General features: G+C 38.9%; 1 protein-coding gene across 1 annotated transcript in view; it reads left to right on the plus strand.

The window, feature by feature from the left end:
* Sidt1 (SID1 transmembrane family member 1) overlaps positions 1-20,248 on the plus strand; it is an 85,324-nt gene that overhangs the window by 36,314 nt on the left and 28,762 nt on the right. The window contains exons 4-10 of the mRNA XM_042676870.1: positions 4,829-4,874; positions 9,132-9,233; positions 9,889-9,972; positions 10,477-10,564; positions 11,565-11,636; positions 12,275-12,368; positions 19,700-19,743. Of these exons, the coding sequence (XP_042532804.1) occupies positions 4,829-4,874; positions 9,132-9,233; positions 9,889-9,972; positions 10,477-10,564; positions 11,565-11,636; positions 12,275-12,368; positions 19,700-19,743 (530 nt within the window). The remainder of the gene's footprint in view (positions 1-4,828; positions 4,875-9,131; positions 9,234-9,888; positions 9,973-10,476; positions 10,565-11,564; positions 11,637-12,274; positions 12,369-19,699; positions 19,744-20,248) is intronic.

Below are 20,248 nucleotides of genomic sequence, written 5' to 3' on the forward strand. Positions count from 1 at the left end.
CATTATATTACATATAACATATAAAGCCAGGCAAACTATTCTGTGATATTAGATATTGAATAAGAAATAAGTATAATGGCTTTGTTTACCTGATGATAACTCTTTCAGATATATGCTCTAACATATGTACTTTCTATATTTTATTATATTTCAATAAAAAAATCAATTCTTTAAAACATAAGACTACTTTAAATAGTACATGCCATTTTCTTTTGCAGTTTATCTGATCAGAATGTTCTATTATATAGCTCTAAGTTTTTCTAGAGATGTTTATAAAAAGGTCTGTAGCCAGTGGAGTTGTTAATAAGAATTAAATTTTTATCTTGCTCTTCTCTATACCGTTGACATGGAGAAATACCCACCAAGATGGATGGATAAATGGACGAATGACTTCCCATAAAATTAAAGCATCCACAGCTTTCTGCTCCAAGTCTCTCCATTAATATTGTGATGTTGTGATTATCTTAATAGCAAAGAATACTCTCTTCTCCCCCACCTCCTCAGGAAACCAATTGGAAACATATTCTCTGGTGGATAAGACCCACTCAGATCAATGAAATCAGAATCTCTAGCAGGGAAGCTTAGACACTGGTGTACACACACACACACACACACACACACACACACACATTTATATATACATACACACTTTTTTTTAAGTTCCTTAAATATAGCCAGTGTTGCGAATCACTACCCTAAAAGCACTTTTTTTTTTTTTTTTGTCGGTCGTGGAGCTTGAACTCTGGACCTGGGTGCTGTCCCTGAGCTCTTCAGCTCAAGGCTAGTGCTCTACCACTTGAGTCACAGTGCCACTTCCAGCTTTTTCTGTGTATGTGGTGCTGAGGAATTGAATCCAGGCCTCATGCATGTGAGGCAAGCACTCTACCACTGAGCCCCCTTCCCAGCCGCTAAAGCACTTTCTAAATATGATGAATAAGTTTAACTTAATAATTTAAAAATTGGTAGAAACAAAACCATGTAGGAATTGTACTTGATGCCAATAATCGTGCACTTCTCTGAACTTTCAGAGATGCGTGGCCCTTACTCATTGGTATCTTTTATCTGTCACTGTCACCCGGTGACAATGTACAGGAATCATAGGGGTGGCTTTTGATGAGGTAACTAGACCCTTTGGAGAACTGAATTCTGTAACACTAAAGTCATGGGGTCACAGTTCTGTGCAAGTGCTAATGAATGACTTGTGTTTGGTGAAACTGCAAATCTATTCTGTCACATTGCTTCTGGTTGGCACCTCTTATAATATGACCGAGTCTCAGCAGCAGACACTGAGAGCATTACTAGGACTTTTTTTTAGACCAAGGTAAGGCTGAGAAAAGATGATAGCTGAGACGTGTGTTTCCCCCCTCTGCGGTTCTACCAGCATTGCTAGTCACCCAAAAATCCAGAAGATGATAGGAACATCTGGGTTTTATGAAGGAAAGGATGGTACAGAATGACCTCAATGGAGGGAGAAACAAGAAGGAGAGAGAAATTTTATTGGAGTAGTTTGTTAATTTTTTTTAAATGTAGTTGAGATGAGAGTCTCTTTCTTAAGGAAAGAGTAGCATGGCAGATTAAATGAGGAGGGGAGCTGGATATTTGTAGAAGCAAAGTCTCAGAGAAGAGTGGAAAGGGTAGGATTTAATGGTGAGTGCAGAGGTTATACAGGGGCCTAGAGGGTAGGGAGGGGATGGGTTAACCAGTGAACTGATCGGAAGCTTGAGCTGATGAAGGGAACTTGTGACAGATGGCCGGCTGGAGATAAGAGAGAATCATTTTCTGGAGTCCGTAGTCCAGGAATAATAGGATATCATTTCCTTCAACAAACAAAATGGAGTTTGAAAGATCCATGCCCTGTGTTAGGAGCTTGCTCATATAGGATGGTCCTCTGTGGAACTCCCCTCTAAGCCACTGAACTTGTGTCCTGTCTCTCTTTCCACCCAATCCTTCTTCCCATCTCTTCTTTCTTTTTCTTCTATCTTATGGACTCTCTTGTTCTTAATTTTTTAAGCAAATAAATTAAGAGTTTGATTCTTCTTTCTCTAAAGCTAAACGTACCTTTGAGTTTTAGCTCTGTGATTGTTGGCTAGTGACGCTTGATAAAATAAACCTTCCCCACCCCTGCTAGGGGCTGTGCAGGAAGAAGCAGAATGTCTGATCCATCCCCAACAGACATAATATTTATTTTGCACATACTGTTGGCTTCACGAGAAACAAAGCACTCACATGCAATAGTTTTAAAGATAAATAATATGCTTTCAAAGTTGTGTGCATTGCACTAACACATAGAACAAGAAAAAAAAACAGAAACCACAAACTGGTGTCTGCAGATTTCAGTATTACAATTAAAACTCAAATGATAGGGAAGGGAATTAAAAAAAAAAAAAAAGGATCAAATTTCTGGCCAAAGAACACAGGTTGCTTCAGGAAATGTCATGCTGTCTGTGGCTAGCCAAGATATCTCTGTGTGTGTCTCTTTCTGTGTTCCTCTGACCTAACAACAAGAGGGTTGGTTGAAGGTCTTGTGTTGCCCTGGTAACCGCAGGTCACATTCCCCAGACTGCTGAAAGAACTCCCCCCAGACCACACACAGCACTGCAGGTCCTGGCCTCGCTGTGGACTCTCTGAAGCTGACATACAACTGGGTTTGACATTAATTTTGGCTTCTTTAGAAAGCTTAAGATCAAAAGTTTTCAACCGAATTTCAGCAGAAACAACCCTCCACATGCATGGGGATTTTTGTCCAAAGTGTACATATAAAACTTGTATCCATGGCTGTGAACTAAACTTTGAGCCCAGCTCAAGGACAAACTATCTCATAGTTCTTGCTTTGATAAATTGTGTTCTAATTTCATAATTCCTAAATAACACCTTTAATTCTACTTATTTTGCTTCTATGTCTCTATTGCTCTTTCTAGAAGAATATTAAATTTTAAAAACTAATTCTTTTATTTTTTTATTTATTTTTATTTTTTATTTTTTGGTTCCGGTCGTGGGGCCTGAACTCTGGGCCTGGGCGCTGTCCCTCAGCTCTTCAGCTCAAGGCTAGCGCTCTACCATTTGAGCCACAGTACCACTTCCGGCTTTTTTCTTTTTGCTTATATGGTGCTGAGGAATTGAACCCCGGGGCTCATGCTTGCAAGGCAAGCGCTCTACCACTGAGCCACCTTCCCAGCCCATTCTTTTATTTTTATTTTTTAAATTTGTTTATTTTTTCCTTGGTGGGCCTTGAACTCAGAGCCTGAATGCTGTCCCTGAGCTCTTTTGCTCATGGCTAGCACTCTACCACTGTGAGCCACAGCACCAGTTCCAGCTGTCTGTTAATTGAAGATGAGTGTCACAGGCTTCTCTGGGGAGAGGGGGAGGAGTCTGCCTTTGAACCGGGATGCTCAGATTTCAGCCTTTCTGAGTAGCTAGGATTAAAGAGAGGTGGGAGTCACAGCCTGTGATCTGCTGTGACCGACAGAAACCACCAGACCATGGAACTGAGGTTTGGGGCATCAGGGGCCAGCAGCCTTCCACCAGCTTCAAGCGCCCCAGGTATATTTTACAAGGTATTTACTGAGTGGGATACAGGGGTGTGTGTGCAGAAAGTGAGGTCACACTATTCTTGAAGTCACAAGCACCAATCATGTGATACACTCTTACTCGATATCTTTGAAGTCACAAGCACCAGTCATGTAGTAGAATCTTATTCCAGTGATAAATAACTTTCTTTAGCTTAAGAAGTAGATGTAAGCAGGAAAGGACTTACAATTGGCATAGGCTTATAACTGTCCCTAAAGCCCCAGAAAGTTTGGGGTGGAATTAACATACACCCAGAATAGAAATCTGAATTTCCTACCAAGTTGGACCCGAATTGACCTTTTCAGGAAACTCTCAGCATTCTGAGAGTTCATGTTGGGAGGAGGCATTCCATCCTCCCAATCCTTAGGGGCCTCACAGCTTGGCTTTTGGGGGCTCTCACAGTACCCTGCAAAGAGATTGATTTTTTGGGGGGTGGAGTCCAGTCATGGGGCCTGAACTCTGGGGCTGGGCGCTGTCCCTCAGCTCTTCAGCTCAAGGCTAGCGCTCTACCACTTGAGCCACAGCGCCACTTCCGGCTTTTTTCTTTTTGCTTATATGGTGCTGAGGAATCAAACCCAGGGCCTTATGCATGCAAGGCAAGCGCTCTACCACTGAGCCATCTTCCCAGCCCTGAGACTGATTTTTTATATAAAGGAAATTCAGGACAGAAGCCCCAGGGAACAAAGATGGTAAGTTATCTCAGAAATTTAGGCTCCAGCTCCCAACAGCTCAGGGAGAAGCGCCCATTGCTGAGTGATACAGCATCTCAATTTGCTTGGGAATAGCAGTGCAGCCGACCTGTGTGCGTGAACTACAAGGCCAACAAGTGATGTGGCAAGAGCTAGAAAGAGAAAAGCCCAACAGTAGCCCTTACAAAGCTGTAGAGAACTGCTTTCCCCTGTCTCCCAGTGTCTTGAATGATTTCCCACATATTCCCTCCACAGAGTGCTGTAGATTTATGCTAACTGTGTACTCCCTTTTCTGCAGAGCCTGGAGCACTGTTGTCTTAAAGTCTCTCATAATCATATGTCACTATGTATTTCTGTTTGGAAAGTGAGTACAAATAAAAACTAGGCCTTAAAAGGCCTAAGCCACGGAGGAAAAAATCTTGAAGAAGAATTTTAGTAGGTGTGATAGGCAATTTGGAAAATCCCTTAGGACAAAAACATACATCTCTCCCTAAGGACTGGTTTGTAGAGATCATCCCATCATCTTTTGGGTGCTAACTTCCACTTTTATTTTTCCCACTTTCATTTCATAGGACAAATAATGCCTTTCACTTCACTGCCAGCCCCTCTCAACCTCAGGTAAGTGGTCAAGAGCCCACCTGTTGGTTTTACTCACAGAAATTATGCTAATGGGGAGAGTCAGCCTGTGGTGCAGTCTTTGATCTCTCAGTTTGACATAGATTTGGATTCTAGATTGTTGCTCATGTTACTGGGATTTTGGACAGGACATTTAATCTTCATCACCTTAATTGCTATCAAATGAGAGATATGATATTTGCTCTTTGGTACAATCTCTTATTAAGCAAATCATGTTGTGCCTACCATGTTCCAGACTCCGTGTTAAGACTGACCTAGGAGCAGGGGACACAGAATAACAAAGTTAAAGATTCAAGTTCTGTTCTTTTGGCCTGCTGGGGTTGGCAGGGGGAGGAATGAAGATATGATGGCAGATAGATGTACCAATAATTGTTGTAAAAATACAAGAGGAAACAATTTAAATTTTTTACAATATTATTGGTGCAATAAATTTAGTTTTCCCTGTCGTGAAGAACAGGACAGTTGGGGAGTATGGCTCAAAATGGTACAGTACTTCTTTAGTAAATACAAGGTCTTTAGTTCAAACCCAGTACTACAAAAAAGAAAAAGATAAAGAAAAGAAAAATAGAGAGCAGGAATACAGATAAAAAAATACTATTAGGAGAATTAGCTATTTTGGATGTGCTCCTCATTATACCACAATCATAAAGAGAATAAAGACAGGAAAACGTTGATTTCTTCCTACTTTTCTTTTGTCTTTCATGGCTTCTGAAAGAAAAAAATGAACACAACAGCAACTTTTAAACATGTTTGTGTATTGCTTGATATTTATTGTGAATTTTCTGTAGGCTCTTTGACATACCTTTGGTCATAAATGGCTACTTAGTTTTTGGCCTGGTTTGTTGTAATTCTATTACAGTTGCTGTAATGCTGGCATGCTACATATTTTAACAACTAGTTCTCAAAGAGAAAGCCCTGATTTATAGTTTCTGCCTGTTCCTGGGGTATATTTTCTCTACCATGGCTGACTTCAAGTTACTAAAGTGATGTTATTATACAGCAAATTGGGAAATATACATGCAAATCAACTGTCCCAGATCTTTATGAACACATTCCTATTTTTGTTTTGCAGTGATAGACCTTACGATCTATGAACCGAGCCACATCCCCATGCCCAACACTGCTTTTTTTAAATATATATTTTTTATTGTAAAGATAGTGTACAAAGGGGTTATACTTATATGAGGAAGGTAATGAGTACATTTCCTATTGAGTGTTGTCACCCTCTCCTTTGTCTTTCCCCTACCATCCATCCCTTCCCTCCCCACCTCCCCAACTTCTCCCTCCTCCTTCTCTCTCAAGCTGTAAAGTTCGTTTTCAACACAGTGTCTTGTACATCTCATTGTTACAATGGGTCAGCCTGTATCCTCATTTCAGCATTTGGTTATTTCCCTTCCCCTCTCCAAATAAGAAAAATGTGTATACAAGATGCAGGGCACCAGAATCAAATACAGTGAAAACAGGGGTTATACCATGAGGGGAAGAACGTAAAAAAGAAACAAACAAAAATCACACAGTACACTATACGTACATTAAAAACAGCAGCAAGAAAGATAAAACCTCTTGTGTCCCTATCTTGGGGTTCAAATCCATGGTTTCACTTATTTGCAATAACTACTATATGTCTAGGACAAGCAGAAAAGGCCAACACTGCTTTATAAGAGTTCCGTTTCCCGCTTTCAATGAAAGTCACTCCAGCACACACACTGCCGCCCAGTGGCAGGAAAGGACCACAGGCCATGATCTGTTTTCCTTGACATGCATTGAGCCTTTATTCAGGTAATATTTAGAAAGCTCTAGTTGTTACTAGATGCAATGGAGGCACCTAAAAAAGGGGGTGGGGTAACAACTTTTACTATAAATAGAGAAAGGATAAATCCTTGTGCAAAGCTAGAACAAATATGAGGTCACTGAAAATCAGTGATAAAGCATATTATGGCTTCTTTTTATTTTAAATAGTCTGTAACTATTGACATATAAATAATTTGTATACAAACTCCAAACTAGAGTTGAAATATACTTAGAACAAATTAATAAAACCTAATGTCTTTGATATGTGTGAAATTCTTGCTTTTCTCTTAACAGTTCCCATCTTGGCCTATATTTTGTATCCTCTGGTTGTAGAAATGAGTTTCTGTTTTTACATACTCACCCAAATAAGTGAGTTCTCAGACAGAGTGAGTTCTCAGACAACCTACATCAATCTTTGTCTTCCTCTACTTCTATACATAGAAACAGGCAGCAGCACTGACTGGTCACAGAAACTGGATAGATATTCAGAGCACACATGGTGATTTTTCACCTAAATTCTAGCCTTTTCTTTGAGTGATTGCCATTTGCTTCTTTGTAATGAAAGTACATTGTTAGGGCAGGGATCAAAAACATTCATTTGGAGTTTTGGTAACTTAGAGATAAATAAGAGTTGGAAGTGGTGCTGTGGCTCAAGTGGTAGAGCGCTCGCCTTGAGCTGAAGAGCTGAGGGACAGCACCCAGGCCCAGAGTTCAGGCCCCACGACTGGACCCAAAAAAAAAAAAAGTGATACAGCACTAGTCTTAAGAACAAAAGCTCAGGGACAATACCCAGGCCCTGAGTTCAAGCCCCAAGACCGACAAAAAAAAAAAAGAGTAGTAATACTCTGGCATGTTGACAAGGTTTCAGTAATTGACAAATGCTTATGCAAAATCAGTATATATATATATATATATATATATATATGTATATATATATATATATATATATATATATATATATGATGCTCATAATTGCAAAGAATAATCACAGTAATGCCCTTGAATGGCAAAGAAGGGTTCCCTGACATCCTAGAGGGATTTGGACTCCTCACCTTTTGAAGAGCCCTAAATTATATGTATCAAACTTTGTATTTGTGGTGTTCCCATCTTTATGAAGGGACTTCCAGACAGCAGCATAAAATAATCTTTCCCCATCAGAAACCTTCAGATTATGAAGATTACATTCTATTTTTATTGCACTGGTTCTCAAGGCAGAAGTACCAAAGGGATGTTGGAATAACAAATTAAATTTGAACATGTTTTGCTTCTCTTTAATAAGTGAGAGAGTTATTAAAGTCTTAGGATATCAGTCTTGTTTGTGTCAATTTCTTCAACTTTTTTGTTGGGGGGGGGGGGTCGGTCATGGGGCTTGAACTCTGGGCCTGAGCACTGTCCCTCAGCTCTTCAGCTCAAGGCTAGTGCCTTACCACTTGAGCTACAGCACCACTTCTAGTTTTCTGGTGGTTTATTGGAGATAAGAGTCTCACAGACTTTCCTGCCTGGGCTGGCTTTGAACTGCGATCCTCAGATCTCAGCTTTCTGAGTAGCTAGGATTATAGACATGAGCCACTGTTGCCTGGCTTAACTTTTCAAGTATAAACTTGACATAGCTTCCCATCCAACTACCACATTCATAATTCTTGATCAGATTTCCCCTTTCCTCCTTATTAGTGACATGTTTAAAACTTAAGAGCAAATATCTTTTTTCTGATGGATTTAGAATATATACAGGTAACTGGTATAACCTCTCTCTATTATAAAGTCTTTGCTTGTGATATTTGAGAAGTAATTTCAGAGATACCCCTGCTTACCAAAATTTGTGAATGTGTCTCAGAAGCTAGATATCAGACTGAGTCTTTGAATCTAAATATCTTGTTAATATAGTCTAACTAGGCAATGGATTCTTTAGCCAAAAGTCCAGGAAAAGATTAACATAGGGGTAATTCTTGCTGATAAGAAAGTAGTCAAAATTCTTGAAGAACAGGTTTATCTGTTTTTCCAAGAGACCTTTATGTTTCACGATGATCACAAGGAAATAAATGTCTCATTCTATTCTGCGCATACTCCTAAATTAAAGGCTGTGGAGTAGGGAGTGGAAGACACCAATGGTGCTATACAACTTCTCAAGTAGGAAATGGAATGAAGTGTAGTGTAGTTTAATTGGAAAAGAAATGGCCATACCATGAAATGGAATAGTAACACTGTGTGAAGGGCTATGTTGCCTTATATTTCCTGAAGTCTGGCATAGAGCCCTCTGCCAAGCAGTTAGTTGTTCACTGTGAGTGAGAAGATGGTTGACTCAAAGAATGAAGATTGATTGAGATATGTATGTAAATTGTATGCTTAATAGTGAGGCATGTTAATAGCTGAGGCATGTTACAACAGTTTGAGCTCATAACTGTGAACAATGTTGTAACATTAATAAATTACGTCTCTCTTTTATTTCAGTATTTTCTATACAAATTTCCCAAAGAAGTAGATTCAGTTATCATTAAAGTGGTGTCTGAAATGGCTTATCCATGTTCTGTTGTCTCAGTCCAGAACATCATGGTAAGTGCTGATACTTATCCACCTTTTAATGCATAAGACTATATTATCCTAGAATAAAAAAAGAGAGAGGATAACTCTGACATCTTCTTACTATGTATCTCCCCTCAAAGTATGAAACAAAAAAAAACCTAATATCTTCTGCACATGAGAGGGCAATCTGTATGATGAGTTCAAACCAGAGGGGCGGGAAGGGCGGGAAGACAGAGAGAGGAAGAACAGTTAACTGCTCACCAAAACCAAGGAAAGAAGAAACAGAGGAGCGATGATTTATCACACCTGACTAAGAAGACTAAGTTGTGAGTCCCATGAGAAAAAGAGAATGGAAGCTTGTTTGTTCTTTTTAAATTTTTATTGTAATGGTTCTTTCTAGCTCAGAAGGTATTCTAAAAACAACATGGGAAATATGTTGCATATTTTAAGACAACCTTTTCATAGTTTTCTTCATTATAAAAGCGACCTTGACATTAGAGGACAAGCCACCATGTTTTCATCGCTATTTTGCAGAAAACATTCTGGATCCTGGTTTAATGAGATTCTCTTGCTCTGTGATCCAGGTGGAAGGGCCCTAATAGAATGTAGTTCATTAATTTAATTTAACTAACTCACTAATTAACATGAAGAACTGTTTACTTTTTACTCCTCATGGATGCTATAGTGCCCTGTGTATGACCTTGACCACAATGTGGAGTTTAATGGTGTCTATCAGTCTATGACCAAGAAAGCTGCCATCACGCTACAGGTGAGACATGGCTTTGTCATCACTATTGTCAGTGGGAATGTTGACTTGATAGTGTATATCGCTGGATCAGCATCCAAAAGAGATTTCTAGCTGGTGTCTCCCTTACACCTCCTTCCTTCCTGGTTGGCTTAAAAACCAGGATTGCTATGGGTAATTGGGTTGTGGGTAATATGGGTATTGGGTAATTGTGAACAATGCTATTCTGCCAGTGGATCTTCTCTCCTTGGGGATTTTAGGAAGCCCATAGTATAGAGGGACATATATCTGAGAGATTTCTTAGAGAAAAGGCCTGAAGATTCCAATCTATTTGTTGGGGGTGTGAGTGGCAATTTAGGATGAAGTTTAGCAGACCCATTTGAAGCAACTAAACACATTCTAGTCATGTATACCAGCTACAAGCTCGACATCATGGCCTCAACTATGGACACCCCCTTCCCATCCCCGCCTTGCGCTTTCTCCCTTCTCTGTCTTTCATATCTTGCCTAAGATTGCTATTTCCTACAGAAGAAGGATTTTCCAGACGAGCAGTTCTTCGTGGTATTTGTGATCAAACCTGAAGATTATGCCTGCGGAGGATCATTCTTCATCCAAGGTAAGACATAGTGAGGAAAGGAGACAAAGGGAAACCAAAAGTTCAGCATGTTCTCTCTAATGGCTCATCGGCAATGGAAAGACAGTCCTGAGAGACACACTCAAAGGAAAATAAAAACACAATGAAAAGCAATAAACTTAAGGATATCATTGGTACTGCAAACTCCAATTAGAACATTTCAACTTGATATAAAAGTATTAGAGTCCCTCAGGCCACATAGTTCACTATACAGCAGATCCTTTACTCAGCAAATATTTGCCACTGTGCAGTAACATCTTACACACTTTCCCAAGGCATCATCATTTCCACAAAGATGTACAAGTGGAGTTTAGGTTTCACCATTCCAGTTGCCAGAACGGCACTTCACAAGACAGTAAAAACATAACTTTCTCACAGTGATGAGGGGTAGAATCTTAGGCATCTACAGATAGGTGAATAACTTATGAATGTCCTGGGCTACTGAAAACATAGATGAGCCACATGTCACCAACTCAGTGGGCATTTATCAGTGAGTATAACATGGCTTGCTTGGTGTTTAGTTAACATTTCTGTTAGTATACTATGTAACTCTAGAATTTGACCAGTGTCTAATATTCCTTGATTAACTACAAGTCCTTTGGTGACTAGGTAACAAAAACACAAATTTCTACTGACTAGAATAGAAAGCAAACTAAAGGAAGAAATAGCTTTCTGTTTTTGCACCTTGTCTCTTCATACACCTATAGATGCCAAAAGGGTCAAACCCCTCCCTAGTGGAGAAAGAAGGCAGTACTCTCATTTCACTCATATCCGTCAAAATGCATCCAAGTAAAGGCCAAACTGAAAGCTGTAATCACCAATGTTAGATTGTTGAAAGGTTGGAACAAGGGTTTTCCTGCCAGTTCTTGTTCAACAAGCAGAGTTGATTGTGGACATTCTTGTAGAATTGTTCAGAAGACAAGACACGAACTTAATATCTAACTTATAGTGCCTATACCTTGTTTCCTGTTTTGTTTGCTAGAAAATGAGAATCAGACATGGAATCTACAACGAACCAAGAACTTAAAGGTGACCATCATTCCTTCTGTTGAAGGTTAGTGTTGGCTCTAGAGTTTGATGTGGAAAATGCTGTCGGGAAATCTTTTAGAACATTCAATACTAACGGCATTCTCTCAGAGGGTATCATCCTAAGAAATTCAAAGAAAGGCGCACGCTAACCATATGTCTTAATGGTAGAATGCTTACCTAGCATGAGGCCAAGGACTCTACTTTCCTTTGAGGATGAGTGTAGATTCAATTCTACACACCCATTCTACTGTAGATAACAGTTCCTTCACAGCTCCCATTAGAAATCATCACTAAGAAGGCAGCAGCTAGTGAATAACATCTGAGTGATCTTCCATAGCTTTGCCATTTTAAATGAAAGTTTCTTGGGCTTTAAAAATGAATTAAGCTGGAGGTGGCAGAACATACCTATAATCCCAGTACTCTGGAGGAAGAAGGCAGGTGAATTATAAAGTGAAGGCTGTGTAACCTATGCCACATTGTGTTTTCTTTCTCAGAAAAGAAAAGAAAAAAGAGACAGAGATGACAGGGAAAGACAGACACTCAGAGAATAGGTGTGTGAGGATGATGGAGAAAGAGAAAGGTGTCTTCTTTAAGCTGTCATGCCCCAAACATAGTCCTCCTATTCCTGAGGACTACTGACCAAGGTTATTTCTCTGTCCTCAGGATCCGTGTATGTGAAATCCAGCCTTTTCATTGTCTTCATCTTCTTGTCCTTCTACCTGGGATGCCTGCTTGTTGTGTTCATTCATTATGTGAGGTAGGTAAAAAGTTTCAAGAATGAATAACCCTCTTTGTCAGTCTCTGTATGGTGCTGAAAGCATAGGCATTAGACTAGGTTTGAAGCTACCTTGGCCGCTAACTGTAGGAATGTGGATGAACTACTTATTCTCCTGTTCAGTTTTCTCATCTGGAAAAATGAGATATTGTAAAAATGAGATAGTGTAACTTGCAGTATTTATGTCAAGCTTATGTACATAACCAGTGCTGGTAGAATGTCAGCTGTTTTCATTAAATGGAAATCTTAAGAAAAAGGCAACTTTTCTAATTTTTTTTGAGATCAGAAAATACTCACTGTAAATCTACAGACTGTAGGAAAAGATCAATTCTTTCTAACATAGAAATTTAGGAACAACCTTGGACATTCTATCAAAAGAAAACAACTTTTATGTGCCAAATAAATCTTGTGATACAATAAAAAAGCAAGAATGATATGATAGTATACCACATTACCAAGTGTTTTTCTACTAGCGTAGCATCTGCTTTCCAGTAAAATATCCCTTGGGACAAGAAAAGAAGGCACCATGCTGTAATTTGGCCAAAGATGCTTCTCTTCATAAGAAACTGGGACTCCTCATGAAACAGCCAATGTTTCTTTGCCTCTCCCAGCAGGGATGAGCTTTGAGAATTCATTCTTCTTGAGTTCTCTGTGAAGCAACTACAAAAGAATGGCAGGAGGTTTACAATAAACAAATGTCCTTAGAACTTGTAAAAAAAAAACAAACAAAAAAAAAAAACAAAGGCAACCCAGGACTTTGAGACCATTAGGCAAGATGAACCAGGTCTGTGAAACAATCTCCCAGCTACTTTAATGATACAACAGTCTGAGTGAAACAAGTCAAACAAGTTTTCTTCTGTGACCTAAAGCTTTCCAGTTGAGATTCCACCTTCAAAAACATCTTTAAAGCCAAGTGCTGGTGGCTCATACCTATCATCCTAGCTATACAGGAGGGTGAGATCTGAGGATCTTGGTTTGAAGCCAGCCCAGGCAGGAAAGCCCATGAGACTCTTACCACTAACTAATCACAGAAAAAGCCAGAAATGGTACTGTGGCTCAAGTGATAGAGCACTAGCCTTGAGCAAAAGGAGCTTAGGAGCCCAAATCCAGAGTTCCAGCCCCAAGACTGGCCAAAAAGAAAATCTGGGAGAATCTGAGCACCACAATAATTGGGATAAGGAATTACAAACCATTTGGGATCAAAACAAACAAACAACAACCAAGAAAAAGAAATTAATGAATCCTTATAAAGAAAAGAAGCTATATACCCAATGAATTCAACAAATTTATCAGAACAGTTACCATTAAGGAAAAGTTACCATTTGCAAATACTGATAGTAAAAGGAAGGACCTTGGCCTACAGCAGACTTAGCGTTGACTGGTAAATATGGCGTGAGTGCTAACACTGGAAAAATCATCCATTGGTGAACTTCATAGTAAAGAGTAGGTCAAGTTAAGAATCATTAATATTATATCTAAGAGGGAGATCTGATAAGGATCAAGATATGTGTATAGTCTGAAAATATGACTTCACCAATTGCTTAGTCATTTTTATGGTAAAAAAAAAACTATATAATAACTGCAAAAAATCCATATAAAACATTGACAGACTAATCAAAATTACTATCCCCAAGAAGGCAAACATTTGTGCATCCAGATTCTCTGCCCTGAGAAGGGTACCACATCACTTGTGTAGCATACTGCAAGAGCATATTTTGAATCTAGTCATGTGGAAAAATGAAAGACAAAGAAAGGATAGGCAAATGTCTTCAATTAAAGATTAACTAAAGGCAATACCTGGTCCCAAATTGGATCCATACTAGAAGAAAAAATATGCCATAAGGTCATTATTGGGTCAATGGAAATATAGACATTAGATCTTAACAGGTATCCTGTCAATGTTGTTTGTTGCTTGATAATGATGGTATTGCAGTTATCTAAGAGAACATCTTTACTCTTCAAAAATATTTAGGGCTAATATTCATTACATATGCAACTTATTTCAAATGATACAGAAAAAATGTATATGTATGTATATAAATATATGAGACATATTTGTAGACAGAGAAAAAGATAAAAGGAATACAAACAAGTGATTGGTGGGTGCTGTATATTCTCTCATATTCTTTCTCATATTCTCTCTCTCTTTTCTCTCACTCCCTCTCTCCTATCATGGTGTTTGAACTCAGGGCCTGGGTGCTGTCCCTGAGCTTTTTCTCTCAGGGCTAGTGCTCTTCCACTTTGAGCCACAGCACTACTTCCAATTTTCTGGTGTTTAATTTGGAGATAAGAGTCTCAGGAATTTTCCTGCCTGGGCTGGCTTTGAACTGTAATCCTCAGATCTCAGCCTCCTGAGTAGCTAGGATGACAGGTATGGGCCACAAGCACCTGGATTTTTATAATCCTCTTTATTCTTGAAATTTCTTCATCAACTTGAAATTATGAATAAAGAGTCGAAAAATGAACTTCAAGATGCAAGCAAATATTATGCACATAAAATATATAAATGAATTGATGATCAGCTCAACTAATTTATCAGATCATAGTCACTAACAACACCTGCTCTGTACAAGGCACTGTAAATAAATCATTTCATTTGAAGAGAGGGATACTGTTATTATCACCATATGATGGCTAAGGAAATTGACACACAGAAGTGTGAAACAATTTGACCAAGAATTCACAATCAATAAATGAAGGAGCTAGGATTTGAACTCAGGCAGCCTGGCTCCTGATCACTATGTCTTAGGTGGGCTGATCTAGATGGGTCTAGAATGGTCAGGGCATGTGAGGGAAGACAGTTCTGCCAAGGAAGCCTAATCAAAGGCCTGTCCCTCAGCAAGGATGCAATTAAAAATGAGGCCCCAAATTTACCTGGGATAAGCTCCACAATCATGGCAAAGAAGTGTCTGTTGCCTTTCTTAGGAATACTATCTCTGGTCCTCTGAGTCAGATTTTTAGAAAATAGGTTTGCTTCTCTTTATTTAGCTAACATATACAATCAACACACAAATAGACCAAAAAGTACACAACAGCTAGTTAGTTATCAATCTTTCAAAAGTTACTATTCAACAGAAAGGAGGAGAGAGTGAGGAAACAGAAGACACTGTATGAAAGGAAATGTACTCATTACCTGACTTGCGTCACTGTAATCCCTCTGTATATCACCTTTATAATAACAATAAAGCACATTCGCTTTTTAAAAAGTTACTATTCAGCCAACTGAAGTGAGCACAGTTTTTGAAAGTTGTGGTTTAAGGCTCTGTTGAAACTTCTCACTGCAGAATATTTTGTTGCTGTCAAATGTACAAGCAAAGATTCTTTCCAAATATAGACAAACTGAAAATAGAGATCTGGAAACATAAGAACAAGTTGGCATCCTAAACAAGGGAACAGACTGAGAGAATATGCTAATAGAAGAACTCTTCTTCCATTGAACTAAGTGAACCAAAGTTTCCTACAAAACCATATGAAAACATTCTTTGCAACGGAATGTTATGCAATTGGTGAATCCCCTATAGCTTGTTACTAATACATATAGAAGTTGTAGGACAACTTATTTGCAATAATTAGCACATGTCTAGGATAATCTTAGCAGATGAGCAGAATAGCTCAATAGCTCTGTACATATGACCATATAAGATGATGCTAAGCAAAATGAACTCCAAGACATTGACACAAAAGGTTCTTCTTTGTTGTTGTTGTTTTTAATTTACTATGTGATGTTTTGTTTCTTTTGCATGTTCTTCCCCCTATGGTATATTCCCTGTTGTCACTGTATTTGATTTTCGTACTCTGGTATTGAATATACATTTGTTTGGATTAGGGAAGGGAAGGGGAGACAAAGGACAAGGTGGGGAATTAATGCAACAGTGATACTCACAAGACAATATGTTGGAAATGATCTGTACCACTTGGGGGTGGGGTTGGGGGGAGGGAAAGTAGGAGAAAAATGAAGGGATAACAAGTTTGACAAGAGATGTACTCATTACCTTACTAATATAACTGTAACCCCTCTAATACATCATCTTAAGCATAAAAAAAAGTTGTAGGGAAAAATTCAAGGAATCAAGGTAGAAATGTTTATGAGACATGATCTCACAGAGCAGAATCTGAAGTGGTTTTATCTTGTACTGACACTTAAAAACCATCGCTTTTCCATCTCCCACCCTCAATCCATTCCATGTATATTTATTGAATCCCTTGTAGACCTTGGGTCTACAAGGTACTAAATTCATCTTGTTTTCAGTCACCATATCATATGTCATATCCAAACCGCTCGATCCTGACTACTTATCCTGCCCTTGATTCTTTTATTGATATCCAATCATGTTGCTTTAGAAAAACAACAACAAAAACTCCAGTAGAGCTGGGTGCTGGTGGCTCACGCCAGTAATCCTAGCTACTCGGGAGGCTGAGATCTGAGGATCACTGTTCTAAGCTAGCCCGGGCAGAAAAGTCTGTGAGACTCTGATCTCCAACAAACCACTAGAAAACTGGAAGTGGCACTGTGGCTCAAGAAGTAGAGTGCTTGCCTTGAGCTGAAGAGCACAGGGACAGCACCAAGGCCCAGAGTTCAAGCCCCACGACCGACCAAAAAACAAAACAAAACAAGACAAAAAAACCCTCCAATGGCATACAGTCATGAATATTTAAGTTTATCATGAACCCATGGGTCAACAAGATGGTCCTGCTAGAAATGGTCTGCTGACAGGTTCTCTAGAAGCTGGTTCACTTAGACTGGCATCAGAGACATTGGTCTGTCATCCTCCTGTAGGCTTGGCTAAGATAATTGTATCTTAAAGAAAGATAGCAGGAAACTTGCAGCTGTAGGTTTAAAAGTATTTTTTCTTCATCCCTCTGAAAGGGGAGTTAAGTCACTAGTACAGCCCCATTTCCACAGATGAAGATGTTCAATGACCTTTTGATTGACAAGATAATAGTCATCTTGCAATCAATCTAGAACGGCTCTCATGTTATTTTTACATTTGTTGATTGGATACTTCTGGTCTCACTCTAGCTTTATAAATCATTCAACTCCTCTAATGAACAATTGTCCCACTTCCAAAAGCTAACATACATGTGGGCGAAGCCATCATGTTCTATGAATCCATATAATTGTTTGCAGGTCAATATCATTAAAATAGTTAACAAGCTTACAACTAGAATGGTTAGAAAAGCTAAGGGACAGCACCTGGACCTGAGTTCAAGCCCAGTATGGGCATGCGCACTCGCACACGCGTGCGCGCACGCACACACACACACACACACACACACACACACACACACCTCATTACAAAGCTTGGATAACCAAGACTCTAAGACTGACATTAAGAAGGATATATGGCGCCGGGCGCCGGTGGCTCACACCTATAATCCTAGCTACTCAGGAGGCTGAGATCTGAGGATCACTGTTCTAAGCCAGCCCTGGCAGGAAAGTCCGTGAGACTCTTATCTCCAATAAACCACTAGAAAACCGGAAGTGGCACTGTGGCTCAAGAGGTAGAGCACTCACCTTGAGCTCAAGAACTGAGGGATAGCGCCCAAGCCCAGAGTTCAAGCCCCACGAACGACCAAAAAAAAAAGGACAGATGACATATAAAATGGGATAGAATTGACAATTCAGAAACAAACTGTTAAAATCTTGGTCAATCGATTTTCAATGTGATACCAGGACAATTAAACTGAGAAAGGATATTCTTTTTAACAAATGATGCAAAGACAACTACCCACATGCAAAAAGAATGGTGCCTCACTCCCTCTTCTAACAGGTACAAAATTTAACTCCAAATGGATCAAAGATGTAATAAGAGTTAAAACTACAAAGACTCCTAGAAGAAGACATAGCCGTAAATCTTTGTGACCTTGGATTGGGAAATAATTTCTTAGATACCAAAAGCACAAGTAATAGAAGAAAATAATAGATAAATTGTATTTTATGAAATGAAAAGTTTTGTGCTTTAAAAATACTATCAATGAAGACTTAAGACAACATACAAAATGGGAGTAAAAAATTGAAAATCATGTATCTGTAACAGTCTAACATCTAGACTTTATAAATAAACTCTTACAACTAGCTGGGTTCATGCCTGTAATCCTAGCTACTCAGGAGACTGAGATCTGAGAATGGTGGTTTGAAGCCAGCCCAGGCAAGAGTCTGTGAGACTCTTATCTCCAATAAAATCACAGAAAAAGCCAGAAGTAGCACTGTGACTCAAGTGATAAAGTGCAACCCTTGAGCAAAAGGAGCTCAGAGACAGTGCCTAGGCTGAGTTCAAGCTTCAGGAGCAGCAAACAAACAAAAAAAAAAACCCACAAAAATTCTTACAGCTGATCAAAAAAGCAAGTCCATTTAAAAATGGCAAAGGACTTAAATAGTCAGGTTTCATAAATGTTCTATCTTAATATCTTCTCAATATGCAAATTGCCAGTACATATATGAAACAATACTTAGGAACTATGACTCACACCAGCTAGTCAGGAGGCAGAGATTGGGGAGATTGCTATTCAAGGCCACTTGGGCAAAAGGTTCACAAAACCCCTATTTCCAACCAATAAAAAAATGGAGCCCAGTGCTATGTACAGATACCAGATATAAATAGGAATAAATAGGAAGATTGCAGTCCAGGCTAACCCTAGCATAAATGGGAGACTATTCAAAAACTAAGGAAAGGAAAAAGGACTAAGGGCATGGTTTAAGTGGTAGAGCACTTGCTAAGCCAGGCACAAGGTCCTGAGTTTAAAGAAGAAGAAGAGAGGGAGGAGGAGGATATGGAAGAAAAGGAAAGAGAAAACAAAGGAGAAGAAAAAGGAGGGAGAAGGGAGGAGAAGGAGCAAGAGAAGGAGATTTATATTGAGACACAGATAAGCCAACCAAGAATGACTGATAACGGATAAAGGATTTCCTCTGAGGTGATAAAATATTTGGAAATTAGATAGTGATGATAGTTGTACAACTTTGTGAACATATTAAAATTAATTGAATTGTGTATATTAAAGGGTGAATCTTATGGCATGTAAGTTATCTGACATTAATAGACAATTGGTTAATGACCTGGAATATGCCTGGACTAATGTTGCTGGGTCACATGGTAATTCTGTGCTTAACATTTTCAGAAGCTGCCACATTGTTTTCCAAAGTGACTTACCATCTTATATTCCTACCCATAATGGGCCAAGATTCCAATTTCTCTTCCTCCAAAACCTATTTCAGACACCTAGCAGACAGATTCACAAAAAAGTATATTAGAAACAAATGTAAAATGCTGACATTTTCAGTGTCTCTAGTAGCAAATATATGTGTTTATTTGCAGGTTTCAGAGAAAATCCATTGATGGAAGCTTTGGTTCCAATGACGGTAAGAAAAAAATCCCTTGTCTGAATTCAGAACTATATTGAACAATGAATGGTGCATCTTTTGCCTCTCTGTCTTTGGCAGTTTAAAAATCTGCATTGATCCCTATCCCACAGAGAAGGCTAATTTGCAGTCTTTCTACAAAAGGCCGAGCTAGCAAGAACTAGTTTTATAACTGGTAATTATGAGAATAGAGCTCACATTAAGAAGCTTAAGGTGGAGTGACCTTTGTAATTATTCACACCCCACTCATCAACTATTCTTTTTTAAACATTTACTCTTTTCTAGGATATAACTCTTCATGCTTATATTATCCTAAAGCTGATTCCAGAATAATAGTAAGAATTCATGAGAATTTTCATAAAAGGTTTACTTTTCCCATGTTGGAAGGAATAGAAGCTTTTGTTGTGTAGTATTTAGAAAGCTGAAATCTTTGAGACTAACAGGTTTAATAAAGACTACAACTTTATGGAAACCAGAATAAATAACTATTTAAGCCACCTTTTCC

This window comes from Dipodomys spectabilis, unplaced genomic scaffold (genome assembly GCF_019054845.1).
Source record: "Dipodomys spectabilis isolate Male_0828 unplaced genomic scaffold, ASM1905484v1 ptg000032l, whole genome shotgun sequence".
In the NCBI taxonomy this organism is placed as follows: Eukaryota; Metazoa; Chordata; class Mammalia; order Rodentia; family Heteromyidae; genus Dipodomys; species Dipodomys spectabilis.